The 18,731-nt window shown below is 41.4% G+C and overlaps 1 protein-coding gene across 3 annotated transcripts in view; it reads left to right on the top strand.

Annotated features, from left to right (window-relative positions):
- The window catches only part of LOC139982824 (uncharacterized), a 220,871-nt gene that overhangs the window by 11,185 nt on the left and 190,955 nt on the right, over positions 1-18,731 (top strand). The window contains exons 4-9 of one of the 3 annotated variants that reach the window (XM_071995967.1): positions 8,537-8,671; positions 9,528-9,683; positions 10,702-10,836; positions 16,627-16,782; positions 17,875-18,015; positions 18,394-18,693. The exons of 1 other annotated variant lie outside the window; for it this stretch is intronic. In XM_071995967.1, coding sequence (XP_071852068.1) covers positions 8,537-8,671; positions 9,528-9,683; positions 10,702-10,836; positions 16,627-16,782; positions 17,875-18,015; positions 18,394-18,693 — 1,023 coding nt within the window. The remainder of the gene's footprint in view (positions 1-8,536; positions 8,672-9,527; positions 9,684-10,701; positions 10,837-16,626; positions 16,783-17,874; positions 18,016-18,393; positions 18,694-18,731) is intronic. One more of the 3 variants, XM_071995958.1, reaches the window with a different exon arrangement.

Below are 18,731 nucleotides of genomic sequence, written 5' to 3' on the forward strand. Positions count from 1 at the left end.
GATATAGTAAAAGATGATCTTCGTAACAGTTCATGTTTTGGAGTAGCAAGTCTTGAGAGGTGACCCATGATATGGTGACTGAGGTGTGACTTAAAGTTCATTATCTGGAAGAGGGCCAAAAGTCAGCCATCCTGTGTGCGTGTTTGTGACATCTGCCAGTTGCATCAAACAAACAGCTGGACCCATTTCTTCAAGCTTGGTAGGCATGTGTCCCATGATGAGAACTTGTACATATGTACAAGAGATATCTCTTAGAAAAAATTGAGTCAAATTAAGGGAAAAGTTAAAAGTTTCTTTCATAATAGATCCAAGTGGGAACATTGAATCGACATGCAACCTTCACATATATGTGTGTTTCAAGTTCTATCAAATATTTAAGTCAAAGCGTTAAGGGTCAAATGTACTTTTTAATTCAAATTTATATCAAAACCCTTTCCTAAAAGGCTACTCCAATTTTCTCCAAACTTGGTAGGAAAGTACCCCATGACATGCTCTCGTATCTGGGAGATCTTCAGAATGAAACAATGATTTTCTGCTATTTACTTCACTCCTCTCTTACCTGTCTCCTACAACACTAACGCACATTTCCTAGTCTACCTAGACGCCACTGGTATAATTTTAGCACTGCGCCCCCGGTGACCTCTCCCATAGGTCACCGCGCACCCTCTCTTCCTTCCGAATTTACCATTCCGAAGGAAAACGCGTGTCTTTCGAGCTCCGTTTTCTCTAACGCCAAACTGAGTTTTGCTTGCTGGTATCCGGCTTCTCTTGAACGACGAAGGTTCTTGACAAAGTTTTCTACAGGATTCCCCAAGTTCCGCTAAGTATCCTCTTGTTTTCGGCAGTTTTTCTGCCTCTTTTAACAACTGGGATCTCGCCTCATTTTTGCATTACGGTACCTCACACGTGTACGGGTTGTGCGAGACACCTGTACACTGCACTTACGTGTGGTACCACTAAGACCTATTCACGTATTTTTTGTTGATTTTTACTTGTCTAGGTTCTTTTCCCCCGTGTTCTCTTTACCCTTGGAGTTCCACGGGAAGTACTTGGGGGGTTTTTACAGCCACCCGGGAGCTCCCTTTGGGGGAGTTTAGACCTTCACATTCTTGTTTTGTTTCAGAGAAACTCTGTGTGTAGGTCTCGTTTTTCAAACCGCTCTTTTCGCGGTTTTCGTATTATTTTTTTCTCCCGACTTATTCTCCTCCTACAGTATAGGAATTCAGGATGTCTAAGGACGGGAGGACTTCAATCAAAATTGCAACGTGATCACTTTTTCGTCCCGGGCGTGCCTGGGACGAGCACGCACTATGCCCGCAGTGCAGATCTTGCTCTCGGCGGGACCCTTGTTCCATCTGCGTGACCTTCACGCAGGCTAACTGGAAAGAGACGCAAGCCTGGCTGGAAGCTAAGCGTCAATGCCTGCAGCTCCAGCTGGACCACCTTCCACCCTCGTCGCCAACTCCGGCTCCTGACCAAACTGCTCCGCAGTCCGCGGTCCATGACAAACCTCCGGAGGTTACACCGCGAACCCCGCGGACCACCGATCCAGAGACAACTCCGAGATCTGAGAATCTCTCGAACCCTAAGGCTAAGGTCAAGCCAAAGACCTATAACAGAGCCAAGGGGAAGGCACCGAAAGCTAACTCGGTTGCTAAGGGTAGGGCCGCTCCCACTGCGGGAGCCTCTGTTGTGCCCTCCGACCCTCAAGACCAGACAGTCAGGTCTGCGTCAATTTCGAAGGAGCCGGGGACACGTAGCCGCTCGCCGGTGCGTCGTCCGTCGTCAGTCCCCGATGAGTCTTCACCGGACTCGGACACAGGCTTTAGGAGAAAGAGACGTCGTAGGTCTACGGAGGCACCGCCACCGCCCACAGGACCTCCCTCCGCCGACTGTGCGTGGCTACTTTCGCAGCTCACCTCAGTCCTATCGCCGCTAGTCCAACACTTGACCCCCGCGACGATACAACCGGTCCCAGACCGGGCGGAATCTGTAGCCGATATCCCTCCGGCAGTACGGGAATATCCCGTCCAATTAGGCACCGTGCCTCCACGGGTCCCGAGGAATCTGTCCTCTATCACTCCGGACCCAGATACTTTGAAGGTTCAGGCCTCCGAAGCATTTTCAGAACTCGGGGACCGCCTCGAAGACTTCAAGGCAACCGGTTCCCCGAATCAGAATCGGAAGAGGAGGTGGAACCGCGGGGTACTACCCTACCACCCGGCCTCATCGCGAAAGTCGCGAACATCTTCAAGCAACGGTTGGGGTTCGAGGACTCCCCAGCGGGACCCTCGGCCCCAAAGTCATCGTCGAAACTGCGCTCGACTAACGAGGCGCCGGAGGACGATTCCACCTCCATCCCTGTAGACCCGCTCTGCTTCGAACGGGTCAAATTTCTACAGAAACAACGGAGGTGGACAGCCTTCCCTGCAAAGCAGGACAAAGCACTCCGTGTGCCGGAGGATACTTGGAAGAACCTCTTCCACCCGCCTTCGATCACGCGGGACGCGACTGACCGCCTTCAGGCGGAACAGGGTTTGACAGGTGGAAATTTTAAGGACCCACACCGTAAGCGACTCGAGAATACACTGTTCGAGCTCGACCAGTCGTCCCGAGTTGGGAGGAAATTCGCGTCAACCTTCCTTCTGGCAGCTGAAGTCCTTATGCGACATCACCAGCAGCTGCCAGAAGACCCGGATCAAATTCAAGATCGCGAAGCCGCGCAGATACTGTGGCTCCTGGGCCCACTAGCCAGGCTGGTCTACGACCAATTCGCAAGAATAGCGATCCGCTCGGTGGAAACCCGCCGACGAAACGTACTGGCAGTGGTAAACTGGCCAGCGGGAGAATCTAAAGAGAAACTGGCGAACCTCCCCATCCTGGGAGAGGATCTTTTCGACGATCAGTTCGATGAAACCGTCAAGCAGGAATTAGAACGGCGAGAGACCCTGTCAAAGTCGGGCTTCTCCCGCCCGGATACTCGTAGGGGTGATAGACAGTCACGCCCTTACAGACGCCCAGATCAATCGAGACCCCCATGGGGTAGGGCACAACGCCCCGCTTACTGGAAGCGGGGCAGCGGCAACGCCTCCAAATCCTACAGGGGCGGGAGACCAGACAGGTCACCAAGACGCTCCCCTCAGGGGCAGAGATACTGCAGACTCTCCCGGGACGAGCGACCGCGTCGAGACGATCAACCCACCCTACCACGGTTACAGCGTACCCGGCGGTAGGGGGGAGGCTCCAGTTATTCCGGAACATCTGGAAAGAGATGGACCCGGGGGATACCCCATCGAGTTCTCTCGGACTCCCCCAGAGGGGGGGGGGCGGAAAGGACACCCCAGTCCCCACCGACCTGGGCCAAAGAATCGCCCTCGAAAGCGAGCTCCATGCGCTAATGGCAAAGAGGGCAATAGTGGAGGCGACGGAAGGGGAGGGACCACTCTTCCACTCGTCCTTCTTTCTAAACACCAAAAAAGGACGGGTCATGGCGACCAATCCTCAACTTAAAACCGGCCAACTCATTTCCGCATGGAGACATTCGCAATAGTTATACCGAACCTCGCGAAGGGAATGTGGGTGACATCTGTCGACCTCAAAGACGCATACCTCCACATTCCCGTCGAAATCGAGTCTCAAAACTTCCTAGCATTTTCGTACAAAGGAAAAACCTACAATTTCGTGGCACTACCCTTTGGCCTATCGACCTCACCTGTCCAGGGGGGCCCAAACCCCAACGGAGTGGTCCCTACAGGAAATCACCTGCCGGAACCTGTTCCGCCCGTTCGGGACTCCGAACATCGACTTGTTTGCTTCGGCGACCAATGCCAAGCTCCCAGTATTTTGCACTTGGACCTTCCACCCAAGGGCGTGGGCGTCGGACGCGTTCTCGATCAGCTGGGAGGGGATGGAGGCGTACGCCTCCCCCCCCCCTCTGCCTCTTACAGAAAGTGCTACTCAAACTGAACCTATCCCGAACACGGCTACTACTAATCGCGCCCTACTGGCCGAGACTAACGTGGTTTCCAATGCTACTAGACCTACTAGCAGGAACCCCACGCAGTCTTCCAGACTCACCCCACCTAGTGAGCTTGGGCCGGACCCGAGTCAGCCTACCTCATCTACGGTCCTTGAACCTGACTGCGTGGCCGTTGTCCGGGCTCGGTTCAGAGCGAGCGGCTTTTCTCCAGACGCTGCCGCCATGGCAGCGTCAGCCAGGCGGCCAAGCACCGTCCACACTTACGATTCCCGACTGGCAAGATTCTTCGAATGGTGTTCCCGTTTACAGGTCCGTCCGGATACTACCTCTCCGGCACAACTAGCTGACTTTTTCATGCTCCTCTTCGAAGAGGGTAAACAACCGAACACCATTCGAAATTATAGATCGGCTATCGCAGCGATCCACTCGGGATTCCCGGATGGGTCATCGGTAGGCACCTGCCCGCGCCTAGCGGCCCTCCTCAAGGGTATGGCCAACCGCAGGCCCATGCATCGTAAGCTTCCACCAGCTTGGAGTATCAATGGCGTGCTCCATCACTTAGCCCGTCCACCTTTTGAGCCAATGCGCTCATCCCTACTCAGGGACCTCACCGTCAAGACACTATTCTTGGTGGCCTCTGCCTCCGCCAGGAGGAGGAGTTGCCTGCACGCATTGTCCACAGCAGAAGGACACATCCGTTTTGACAGCCAAGGCGTGCGTCTGGTTCCGGACCCCAGGTTCCTTGCTAAGAACCAGACGCTTGCCTTCATACCAGGGGACATCTTCCTCCCGAAACTGTCCCTGACCTCCGACACTGCGGAGGAAAAACTGTGGTGAGGGCACTCAAATGGTACTTACATAGGACAAAGGACCTGAGATCATCACAGGCCCTATTTATACTACCTACAAGCCCTCACTCGGCTGCCTCTAAAGAAACGATCAGCAGATGGCTGGTGCAGGCAATTCGCCTCCATGCGGAGACAGACCAACCGGTCAGGGCCCACGACATTCGAGGCCAGGCGGCATCGAAGGCCCTGTTCCAAGGGGTCCCGGTGGATGACATCCTCCGGGCGGCCTCGTGTGAAACCCCCTCGACTTTCGTCGCGTCCTACCTAACGGACACGGTCGCTTCGGAGTCGACGTTTGGCCGTACGGTGTTGGGCGTTCCGGCGGGCAGGTCCCGCCCGTTGGGCCTCCCACCATCGTAGCAGTGCCACTCTGTGCGTTAGTGTTGTAGGAGACAGGTAAGAGAGGAGTGAAGTAAATACACCAAAACTCACTGGTTTGGGTATTTACGAACGACGATACTTACCTGTCTCACCCACCTCCCTCCGCCACGTGCGGAACTCAGGAGCCCGACACAACGCCAACAGTAAAACAATCAAGCTTGTCATTCAATACTGGTAGATCATATTTCTCTCATAAGTTATCTATAGTATGTGCTGGATCACAGCCGGACAGACCCGGATATACCGGACACCTCCAACCGGACATATCCATCCGGACATATCCTACCAGACATATCAATGCGGACATGCTCACCCGGACATATCCAGCCGGACATACTCATCCGGACATATCCACCAAGGACATATCCATCCAGTTCGGACGCCGAACGAACCACGACATCTACGCTCTCAACCTAACCTTCACCAGGTGAGTGCCTCGTGCATCGTATTATTGCTTTGGTTCACACTATCTTTCATCCTTTAAGCAGATCACGATCGCTTTGGCGTGGTTTTTCGCATCCCTCTCGGGTGGGTTCTCCCACCCGACACGGGCCTCCCCGCTGCGGTTTCACGACCACAGCGGAATGGGGCAAATCTGGAAGGAAGAGAGGGTGCGCGGTGACCTATGGGAGAGGTCACCGGGGGCGCAGTGCTAAAATTATACCAGTGGCGTCTAGGTAGACTAGGAAATGTGCGTTAGTGTTGTAGGAGACAGGTAAGTATCGTCGTTCGTAAATACCCAAACCAGTGAGTTTTGGTGTATTTAATGCAAAGGGGAAGCACTGACTTAGAACCTACACAGGTATAAAAGAATGTCAAGCACTTCCAACATATGTGCTAGCCATGTTTACTCAGGCTGACGGTCAACAAAAGTGTTAAAGGTCAAATTTAAGCAAAAGGCAACTTTTGCTTTCACAGGTTTCCATGGCAACTGAGGTCAAAGAACTTTGTATAATGTTAGTAGTACTTATATGTAAAACTCTCCTCAACAACTCAGCCATAACCTTCAAATTTGGTACAAACAATTGCCCCATGATAGGGACTTATTCTTAGAAGACCTTCTGCATGAAAGTTCAGAGGTCAAAAGTTGAATGACCCAAAAAGCAGCTTTTTGATATAAATACAAGGGAGACACAGTTTGAATAGAAGGCAAAACTCAAAAGTTAATTATTATCAAACTATATAACTTACTGTACAATGGCAACAGCTGGAGGTCAAAGCTCAAGGAATATAAATGAGTTTATGAATGTTTAAATTTTAAACCTGCTTTATTGTAAACACAACTTATTCGTTCGCGGGTATTCACAATGAGATATCCTCTTCGCTGGAAATGTTTCTAAAATTTACATAGAGCATTAAACATTTATTAGCTCTTCAACAATATTTTGCCTGCTGTGTGTATGTAGTTAGGTCTGAGGAATGTAGTTTGATTCCTACTGTAAAGTTCTAATCTACTCTCAATCATACTATTTAGTCAACTATGGGCATTATGCTTATAATGGAGCTGTGCTCAGTGTTTACCAAACTGGTGACCTATAGTATGTATACTGATCATTCTTCATTCTGTCATGTCCCAAATATTCAGGGTGGCTGTAGAGTATGTCAATGACTGTTTTTAAGCAAAGCATCTGAAATTGTATTTCAATATACCACATATCTTTAATATTAATAAAGATGTAATATGTATTTATGTATATACAGTAGTGCAATAGTAAATACCCTGTGTGTATTTGTCGATATGGCCTAGACAGCTATTTATTATTCTATATGAGTATGATAATGCAACTGGTGTAACACTGATAAGGACATACAAATATTGTGCATCATATTGCGTAGCTGCATTGATTTCATGAGATATTTGGAAGTAGCGAGTTGGAGGGAGAGGTGGCACAGCAAATTGAGAGCAACATGGGGGGGGGGGGGGAGCATGCTGGTACGTAATACAGACTGGCAACAGAGGTTTTCATCCTTTCCAGAGCTTAATATCAGTAGAATTTTAAAGTCAAAACATTTCTTCCTTTTCTTTCGGAACATGGCAAACTTAAATCATTGGTGGGTGCATCAAACATCTGGAGAGCACTTGCCTCCATTGGAGATGCCACTGTGTAGCTATAACCTAACAAAAGATGTAATATGAGCATGTACAGTGCCTTCTCAAATTAAAGCCTTTGAATATTTTGGGATATCACACTTTTCTTTTGTTCTACCTTTGTTTGTTTGAGAACAAATCATATTATGTCATTGTCATCAACATTGGTTGAAGTCTGATGACTTAGTAAACAAACTGATGCTTACATTGCAACTAAGTTGCCCTATAATGTATATTTAGCTATCCCTGTGGCAACGATTAACATAAATCCTGCTGTTGGTGTTAGCACAGGACAAAATCAGAAAAAAAGATAAACTAGTCTTAGATGTTATTAGTGTGACCCAAGTGTCATAATGCTGAGTAATATATTTTCTGCTGAGCTTAAGAATTTTTTAATTTCTTGGCAGGTTTAAAAAGTACTTTAAGTTGTGCTAACAACTTAAATCTCAAATATTTTAGTCTTTGTCACCAATATTTTCATGTACATGTGTCAATCCATGTCAAATGAACAAAGGCATGTGGGGTCCAGGTATGGCTGTTGTTGAAATTATTTGTTTCCAGATATCTCAAAGGAGGAGAATTGGCAAAATAGTGTCTGTTCATGTATTGTTTGGTAGGATATGGCAACACCTAATTGAGACCCCATAATTTTTCTAACTTAGAGGATACTGTTTTCAAAGGTAAATCTTGTCTCACAGATTAGCATCTCACAGATTAGCATGTATTGTGATCGGAAGACATTGCCTTTAAATTAAATATATGATGTCTCACAAATTATAAGTGCCTCTTTTCACCAAGATCAATTTATGTCGTCCAGTTACAGAGTTGATGACAATTGACGATTTATAATCATGGGCATTAAATATGAATCTAAGAGACTGACTTTGGTCAGCTTGTGGATTTGATAAGTCAACGAAAGCTTCTTTGCAAGTTCCTGCTTACAGGAGGATCTAAAATACACACATACACACATGCATACCATTAGGAATAGTCAATGAAATGTGGATATCAACATTTTTGGCATAAGCTTTTTTTTTAGTTGCTCTGACTGTATATAAAGATTAATGCTGTAAATCAATAAGCAAAAGAAAATACCACAATTGTTTCCTTTCTCTTCCACTTCCTCCCCCTCCAATAACCACCCCCCCCCCCCCAAGAAAGGAACCATCAAGGAATATGCTACTACCCTTGTATAATTTCCTCCACTAAGTTCATCTTGGTTTTCCTTTCTGTTAACAGCTTGTAGCTCTGGTAGATGGGGTCCACCAGGATGTACCGGTATCTGTGACAATTGCTACAATGGAGGAGTTTGTGATGATGAAACTGGGAGATGTATCTGTGCCCCGGGGTTCATGGGACAAAACTGTCTGACAGGTATGTACAGATGTCTGTGAACTTGTTCTTTTGAGGTTTTCTTCGCATGATGGTGAGGGGCCATATGGGACACTATGTTGGTAAGTCCTCCTCTTCCCATTCCTCCAGAGAAAACTAAGTGAAATATTTTGTAATATTTCTGAACTGCATCCACTAAGTTGGGAGTTCTTAACCCAGCCTTTGTTAGTAGTGTTCCCCAAGGGACCATTCATTTCCTTTCTCTGGGTGAAGGTTAACATAAATTTGGTTCCTAGGTAATCTTGTTATTGACTTATACCTAAAGGATTCCTTAACAACATTCATTTCATTCTGTAGCAACATTCATTTATCATTTTTGTATGCCCAAATCAACCTTTAAATGCATAAATCTCCATTAATACCACTCAATTTTAATTTTAATGAAATCTAGACAAGCCCAAGGACTTAGTTTAACTTAAACCACATTTTACTATTTTTAGACACTGCTGAAATATGGATATGAATGAGAGGAAAAGTAGCTACATTTCATCTCCTTGGAGACAAACCAGATGCTGAAATAGCCAGCATTGTCTCACATTATTCTTATCAGAGGAAGCAGTATATGAATAAGTGAATTTACACTGCCGTTCCAATCACTTATGCAAGGGAACTATACATGTGGCTGTGTATACAGTATATAGCTGCACAGTTTTCATGGTGGTGTCACTGTCACAGGTAACACATGAGAGTTGATGAAGATCTCTCTTGGCATACAGTGGAACAACATGGAATACAGTTTTTAAAACTATCAAGTGCGGTTTTTCTTTATTTCAGGCAGAAAATGCTGATTAATTTTGCATTGAATGTAAAAAAAAACTCCAGAAATATTTTCTTCCAGGGTGTGGACCTGACAAGTTTGGCTATTCTTGTGAGTTTGAGTGTACCGTTGGAAATGGAGCAACTGATGATGGTTGCCTAGGGAGACTGTTTTGTCTCATAGATCCTTTTGGTTGTAGATGTAACTCTGGATTCAAAGATCTTAGTTGTTCAGTGGGTAAGTATTTTGTTGATGCTTTTTTGCTCTTGGAAGTGATTTTCAACCAATCTAGAGGCTGCAAATGTGAGCCATGGTAGTTAGATTGAGAAAATATGAGCCTATTTGCTATGAGCCACGCCCAGCTGAACCTTCAATTTTTCACCATTTGTCGAAGTTTGAGGTTATCTGGATGTAAAATTTATTTTATAACGTACAGATAGTTCATAGTTCAGTACATGTTTCAGTATGTGAATCAAGTGTAGTATAGTCTACTGCTTAGTGTTTCAGCATGTACACTTATTCTTGTTTATGCAATTTTGTGCTGTAACAGTATTCGATTCAATTCATTTCATTTGCCTATCAAATCAGTGGTGCAGTATGACACCACATGATGAGAAAATGTAGAGTATATTAACAGAATTCAGATTATCATAATACAAAGTATACCTGTATGAGAAAGTATTGACTTTTTCACTGTAAGAAAGGAAACCAGAGAGGAAGTTGCAAAGAATAAAAAATTAAAGCAATTTTCTGGCTAACTATAAAAGAACATTAGTATTTAAGTGTGAAGAGTTGTACGATAATATGAATGGTTGGATGAAATTGGTTCAGGGAAATGCAGAGTCTTTATGATAGCTTAAATCTTAGTCTTGATACCTGTTCCCAATTCTGGTCTTGTTTTCATCAATAGCCGGAATTTAAAGATGTATTCCTTCAATTCACAGCTTAATTTACTCCATTTAGCTGTGTTCAATTATCTTTGTGACATAGCTTTATTGCATCATGACAATTCAAGTTTTTTCAAGCAAATGTTAAATTGATAGAATTGATGGGATAGCAAATATTCTTGCATTGAAATGGATTTGGCTATAATCTAAGTCATACTATAATCATTCTATTAGATCATATTGTGCTTTACTATAGTTCTCTCTCCTTTTGTACAGACATTCTATTTTTTGTGATTATACCAATTATTTCTATGAGCCATTAAATGTAAAAGAGCTAACACTCAAGTCTCATATCGTTTTGTTAACAGAGTGTGAACCAGGTCAATATGGGGCTGGCTGTTTACAAGATTGTCACTGTCAGAATCAAGACAGCTGTAACAGATTTACAGGTGTTTGTGGTACGGGAGGCTGCCAACTTGCATGGAGTGGGGATAATTGTCAGAGTAAGTTGGATGCTTTCATTGGAATTATCAGTCAGGTTATGTTTTTATAAGACTGTAACATGGTATTTATGTATGTATAGAGCAAGGATTACACATAGTAGGGATGCACCGGATCCAAATTTTTTGATCCGGCCGAAACCCGATTTTGCTGGATAGTACATGAAATCCGGCCGGATTTAATCCGGCCGCAACCAGATTTTTTCATTACACAAAAGAAAATCATTAATAAGAAGTAGAAGTATGAAACAAGGAGCAAATCTTAGGTGAGGTATACGCATATTATAAAGAAGGTGAAATTAAGACCCCATTTATGATATTAAATATGACTTGAAGTGGTGTAATCTACATTCTTTAATAAAATAACTACAATATAATTGTTGACAAGCTTGAAATTTGTTTGCTGGAAAAATACTGCATGCTACTTATGAAGTTTGTTTTAAAACGGGAAGCTACATTTCACAAATCTCATACTTTATACTGAATAAAAAGATTATTTTAATTGTTGTAGTAACACTACTATCAGGATTTAGAATTGTCTTTTATTATTCATTATTTGGTAACAAATTTTTACACTGCAATATTATCTGTAAAAAAAAAAAAAAAGCATTGCATCTTAATCTTTCCAGAAGTGGAAGAAACTTCTTATCTATCTTTTATCTATCCTTTAAAATGGAATTGAATGTTCATTAGAACACTTTATGATTTAGGTTTTTCATGAACTTTTAGGAACTTTCTAGGTGACAAGAGATATCTCTTTCTGTGAGAAAATTAGATACTGTTTTTCTGTGACTGGCACCCCATTTGGTGGAAACTCTTCTAGTCCATTGCTTCATCTATTTATAAAAGTGCCAAGATTACAATTTGCATATTGCCATGACCACAAACAATGAGTAACAATTGACAGCTTTCTAGACAGGAAATGGACTGTAGTGGTCCACAAAAAGATCCATTGTTTTGACTTCTTAAGGTCCTAATGCACATGTTTGGATTTTGGACATTTCATTTCATGCAAGTGTTTCTCTCTGACCATATAAGAGATTGTTTCACACATAAAAATTCAGAGAAAACATGAATGCCAACAATAATGGGAAAATAAAGATTCAATGGAACAGTATTTTGACTGATAAGTATATGAATGGTCTATTTTAACTGCACAATATTAAACTGATGACGGCTGCAAGAAATGATTTCACTGCAAACTGTATTTGTTGTATATAGCTTCATATTATTACAGTAGTTGTATTATTTTGGTTGATCTTTAGAACCAGTGGGTCAGACCATTGACAAAATTAAATTAAACATGTTAAACCTTATTTTTCCTTACTTTGAATGTTTTTCTTAATTTTTGGAAATAGTTTACATTGATTTAAGTTAATACCAACACCTTTTTAAGGAATAATTCAGGCCAGATTTTGAAAAAGATCCGGGCAGATTTTGAAAAAGATCCGGCCGGATTTTGAAAAATATCCGGCCGGAACCGGGTAATTTCTCACTATCCAGCCGGATAGTCCGGCCGGACCGGATATATCCGGTGCATCCCTAACACATAGTTAGTTATATCAAGCGAGCTGTTGTAAAATGTCCACCTGAAAGTTTCTGTGCAGTTATATACCATCACATATTTCATTAGGGAGGGTTTAAATGTATGCCTAATTGCTTTGCATTGCTTTTACTCAGACTGACTACAAGCAGTTGAAACTTGTATTTCCTCCTTCACTTCCTTTTATAATTTCTATACTCTCTGTTTAAGCAAACTCTATAGAACTGTACACTCTATTGTTACTCAGTGCATTCATTATGTGTACCTTTGTCACGGTGTGATGATTACAGTGATGGAATTTTAGCCCCAAATTGACTGAAAAAAGTTCACTGACAGGAGCTATTTGTCAGAAACTTACCACGGCATATTTACAGCTATGAATTTTGTACAATAAGGAAGTAAATCAAAGGATATTCCAAAGGCCAAGATGATGGCAAAAAAAATCTAGACATTGTCTGCACCTTGAAGTTAAAACCACCTCCTGTTAGCAACTTGTACGTTGAAGGATTTCAATTAAATGAGGCAGAATGAATGATGTCATCATGTCAATTAAGCTGAATAATATTTAATCACTTATCCACAGAAGAAAATAATATTTCCACAAAGACATTTAATTGTTCAATTAATTTAATAGACAATATGTACAGCTGAGCAAATCTTCCAAATGTATCATATTTTAATGATTTATAACTCAACATGAAGAACATTATGATAGCTTATAAGTAAAAGGTCTTGTACCATGATAGCATTACAGACCATCTACTGTATGTACTCTGATACATTTACCAGAGTAAGAGAGGTATTTTCTGTATATACAAAACAAATCACTGTGCGGAGCTTGCTTGATCTTCAAACTTGGTATTTAATTAGATACTATTTAGGCTGTTCTCTGCCGCTTTTCTTAGTGTGATATGTCAGTAAGGCTACAAGTGGACAAACTCTTGTAAATCTTGTAAGCAAGCTTATTATCTGTAGCACCATACATTTGGTCAAAAGATGAAAGATTTTGAAACATTCTGAGTATGTCTATATAATGCAGCTAAAGGTTGAATGCTAAGGTTGCATGTACTTGCAATTATTCCAGTAGAAAACTACTAAAAATAATAAACACACAACTATGCAGCAAAATATATTTTTGTTAAAGCTGTACTAGGCCTTAAAGCAACTTTGAAGTTAGTTTGGAGAAGCACTCCTATAATGGCTTTTCTGGGCAATCAATGACTACTTTTTACATGTCAATGTTCAATGTTACGTGTTTAATAACTGTCTATCACTGTATTATAGCACTCCGCCGTTTAGTAAGACTGCTGTTCATTTTTCGCCACTGCCCACTTCTTCACCTTTTAAGGTTATTAGTCTGGAACGTTAGCCTGTGTTATGTAATCAATTTGCCACGCCAGCAAAGGAAACGAGCATGGAAAAGGCCTTGTTGACATTTAAGAACCCAAAGGCGATTATTGATATTAAGTCCGCGAAGAGGATTATCAATTAAGAACATGACACGTCTTATTAAAGCAAGAGTTAGTTTCGTATTAAGTCCGCTTGCGAGATTAATGATCCCCACAAGCATGTAAAGGTCATATCAGCTGTTTACGTTTCCCTGTGGATTACCATTGCCACATGTGCTGTACTATTTTGGTACGTACTCCGTACACCATTGCACCAGACTTTCATTGCACATAACAGTATAATGTATTCAAATTTCAAACCAATCCGTACAACGGCATCATTATATACCATCACACATAAACCCAGATTCAAATTTCTTACAAACCTTTCAAATTGATGAGCGAATGATCTTGCTATTCACTGTTTTACTGCTGATATCGTATTTGAAGCTTATCCAACATTGAAGGTGTGCAGTTAAGGTAGTCAGTAAAGGCCCAAAATTGTAGCACACTTTAAATGCTAGAAGGTTTCGAAAAGTACTTTCATGGAGGTCTATACACTCCAAATTGTTCTTAGACATTTTAAGGAACTGACAAAATGGCTGAATATCCCAGCTAGGAAAATTCCTCAAGGGTTTTAATAAAAACAGTTTTAGATTTTTTTTTAATTTTTTTTTTACAGCATACCTTTAATGTTAGGTCTAAAGACCTAGTACAGTCTATGCATAGGCTAATGTAACTTCATTATAGGCAGGCCATACTTAATGGTTTTCCTTTTGTAACTGCCGTAGCAACCGATTCCAAAATCATCCGTTTCGAGAAAAAAAAACATACATTTTTGATTTTGACCTCTTCAAAAACATGTGAGTTTCGCCTACAATGAACTATAGTTTATTAGATTTAAGTGGACTATCCATTCAGTTGGTTTTAGTCTCACAACCTTAACTGTGACTTTTCTGCAGTGAATCGGTGCAAAGAAAAATGAAATGGGTTAACGTATATCGTCGTTAGGTAGTGTTTCTGTTAAGAAATGCAACGGTCTGGTACTTGAACAAACATACACAACGTAGGTTTACCTGATCTGTAAACTTTGCTGTATGCCTACTGCACGTTCAAAATCCCCTCCAAATTCCACTGGATTGAGTGGATATTATAACTTAAACGGAAACCTCATCATAAGTCCGCAACTGTTCACATTACATTTATTAAGAATATCTGCACTTGTATTGATGGTTGCTAAGGGAACTTAGTGAATTTGACCATATATGTCTGTAATTGTTACAGGATCTGGACTCAGACTGATCCTTTCTTTCTTTCATTCAACTCAGTTGCTGTGCATCAATCAAAATAAAAGAACAATTTTATGACAAGAAACCACAAACTGTACTATAGGCTTTCTCTTTTCTTTCTTAATTCTGAAATCAATGACATGGAACATGGAAACAGTACTGTTTCGGAAATTCATGTTGCTAAGCTGCTATGGGAGAGTTTAGCACACATGAAATTGTATTTATGTTTATTATTTATCCGTCCATGCAACCGCCTGTCATCAGTCCGTCATCATCATCATCATCATCATCATCATCATCATCATCATCATCATCATCATCATCATCATCATCATCATCATCATCATCATCATCATCATCATCATCATCATCATCATCATCACCATCATCATCATCATCATCGTCATTCTCGTTATTGTTATTATAAGTGTGGGGGGTGGGGTGGAGTCTCGGCTGGGCAGGCAGAGTTTTAACTCTCTTAACAGCAAACTTTACCCTCTATTGTACTTTTTTCACATATTTACTTGTATAGTTATCACATCATTTTATATCCTCAGTACAAAAGATTTATAGAGAGTTTGCAAACCATCAACAAAATTTAGTTTATAAGTAACAATGATGACATATACAGTGTGACTTTTGGAGTCTATATGTGTTTCTAAACACTGTTGTAGCAGATAAATGTCAGCCGCCAATTTGTTAACACCAACTACTAGCATTTGTATGACAGAGTATGTTGATATCATGTGAAGGTGCTTTAAGTTGCTATACACAGGAGACTCATCAAAATTCACTGGAGGAAGAAGTGTATATGTTGGTTTGTCAGTGTTGACGTTACAATATTGTTTTATGTGGAGGTCAGAGGTCATTTGCGGTCACCATGGGTCACAGTTTGTAAACCTTGTAAGCACGATGTCTCAAGAAGGGAAACTTGGGCAGACCACATATTTGGTGTGTAGAAGTACCACATTAAGTCAAGAAGCTTGTTGTTTTTGGTGGAGGTCAAAGGTCATTTGAAGTTGACAAATGCCATATATGTACCTGTCTATGTGCACTAACGCACCTTCCTAAACATAATATCGGAAAGGCAGCTTGGACAGATAGCATATTTGGTATGTAATTTTACTCACAATGAGTACAAGTAGCCTAATGTTGTGGGCGGAAGTCAATGGTAGTTTAAATTCACCAGGGGTCAAATTGTGAAAACCATATTTTACACAATATTTCAACAAGGACAGATGTCATATTTAGTACGTTTATGTATCAAATTTGGTACAAGAAGCCTGTTGTTGAGGTCAGTGGTCATTTCAGGACTTCCTGTGTCATTGTGAATATATTGTTTGTCAGATCACACTGCTTTTCACTGTATTACTAAGATGAAGTATGTTGTACACCCTCACTATACATAATGTCAGATTCCTGAAGAAAACTGCTCATGTTACATCATCAAAACCACAATGCATTTTTGCATTCTGGTTAATACTTTCAGATCTTGTTTAGAAACATTTATCTGCAGATAAAGATCGATATCATGTTTATATGACAGGGAAATGATTATTTTATTTATCCATAGTTCCTGATGTTTGTCCAGATGGTTACTATGGTAACCAATGTACAGATAAATGTCTGTGTCTTGATGGCGCTGTTTGTGATAAGCTTTCAGGAAGGTGTGAGGGTACCAGCTGTGCTCCAGGTTCAATGTTGGTTCCAAATGGCCAGTCCTGTCTAGGTAATTTCTGAGTGCAATATAATATACTCTTGAATTCCATGAGAATTCATCTTTAGAACCCAAAAAGAGTGCAGGATCGAGATAAATCTGGAATTTAGGACGAAAAAAACATGACTTCACTAATTATGTGTCTTAAATTGTAAGTCAGTAATGAAAATAATGAATGATGACGCCCATACAAATTTATATTGAAATCAATCAGCTAGCATAATTGCAGCACAAAATAGACTTTGACTTTTTATGATAAATTACTGAATCATAGGCCAGGAAATATTCAATTAGTGTTAGCATGTTTCTTTCTCTACATATTTGGGATGTTACTGTCAAACAGTTGCCATTTGTTGATTGCATCCTTACTGGATGTCTTCAAGATGCGGTCAGTAGATTAAGCACCAGAAACTTTCCTAAAGAGACATGTATCACTTAGCTTTGTTTCTCATGTATCATATTGTCTATATTAAAACTATATAGCCTCAGTCAGGTTCCAATTTTAACTGTTTGTACTTTTAACATGAATATATTTATATTACTTAGTGTGAATAATAATAATGAATGTGTTTACTTTAACATAAATTGGAGGTCACACTTGTTACAAATGATTGCTCTAAAGTTGGATTCATGCAAAGATTTGTGCAATTTTTAGGCCTTTTTGTCACTGAAACTGTACATTCAAGTAGAGATAAAGGACTGTAGATGTCATCAGGAAACTGAAGCCAGGGATAGTTGCCTTAGGTCATTGTAAGACTTTAGAGGGAGCAAAGGCATAACAAGAAGCAACATCGGGTGGTTCCCAAAATACCTCAACTGATCAGTTTTATTAGAATTTAATACATCTTCTAGAACAACTATGTGGTGGTGAATGAGGTATAAATGGTTGTGAGTTGTCTGGACTATCCCACTAAGTTATCTGAACAGGCAAGTAGCATTCAAAGACGGGGATGCCATAGTGCCAATCACTGATCTTCTGTTTGTAGCATGCCTGCTTAGACTTAAGCCAACTAAGCTGCTATTGTAGCTTCCTTTCACCTCAGATAAATGACAAAGTAACCATACAGACACTTTCTACCTTAGTATTGCCACCTCTTATTTCAGAATGTCCATCTGGCTTCTTTGGTGATAGCTGCACAGAGGAGTGTCACTGTGACTCTAATGCATGTGATAGAGTTACAGGAGAATGTGTTGGATGCTGCAAGCATCAGTGGATTGATTTACCTCCATCTAGATGTCAAGAAGGTAATTTGTTGATGGTGTGTAGCATCTTGAAGGACACCACTCATTATGTATGAATTTCCCCATGCAATGGTGCATTGGCTAGTATTTGATAAATTTATATTCCACAATCCCCCCAAGGCAATGAGTAGGCATTAAATGTATTGTACAGACTGCCAGCTGGTGAAAGTCCTGTACAGTAATTTGAATTGTGAGTCATATACTAACAAATACCACTTTTTACTTCGGTCACATTTTTACCTCAGAAGGAAATGAAGGCAATGAAATAGTTATGGTAGCAACTGATCATCCATTTCAATTTACTTTACAGATATTAATACAATATTTGTTTATTGAATATTGTTTTTTAATTTATACAGCCTTATTCTCTTTACATTACAGGAATTATTAATGTTACTGGCAATAAAGCCAATCCTGGTACACAGTGGTCAGTTACATGTTGGACTGAGGAGTTACAGCAGACCTCTCCAAAGTACACAGTTGTCCTGTCCCAAACTATGGATTTCAGTTCTGCACCATTGCAGGCACCAAGTAGCTTTACCCTAGCTAGCAATAGGGCTGGTTTCATTCAAAGAGGATCAATATTTACAACCACTGATGCTCAAGCTGGGAATACATACTACTGTGTGATACCACACAGTACAGGGTTTGCCTGGCTAAACACAACCTTGTCTCATTATGGTAAGATAACTGTTATATGTTTTACATTGATAACATTA

The sequence above is a fragment of the Apostichopus japonicus genome, chromosome 2, assembly GCF_037975245.1.
Source record: "Apostichopus japonicus isolate 1M-3 chromosome 2, ASM3797524v1, whole genome shotgun sequence".
In the NCBI taxonomy this organism is placed as follows: Eukaryota; Metazoa; Echinodermata; class Holothuroidea; order Aspidochirotida; family Stichopodidae; genus Apostichopus; species Apostichopus japonicus.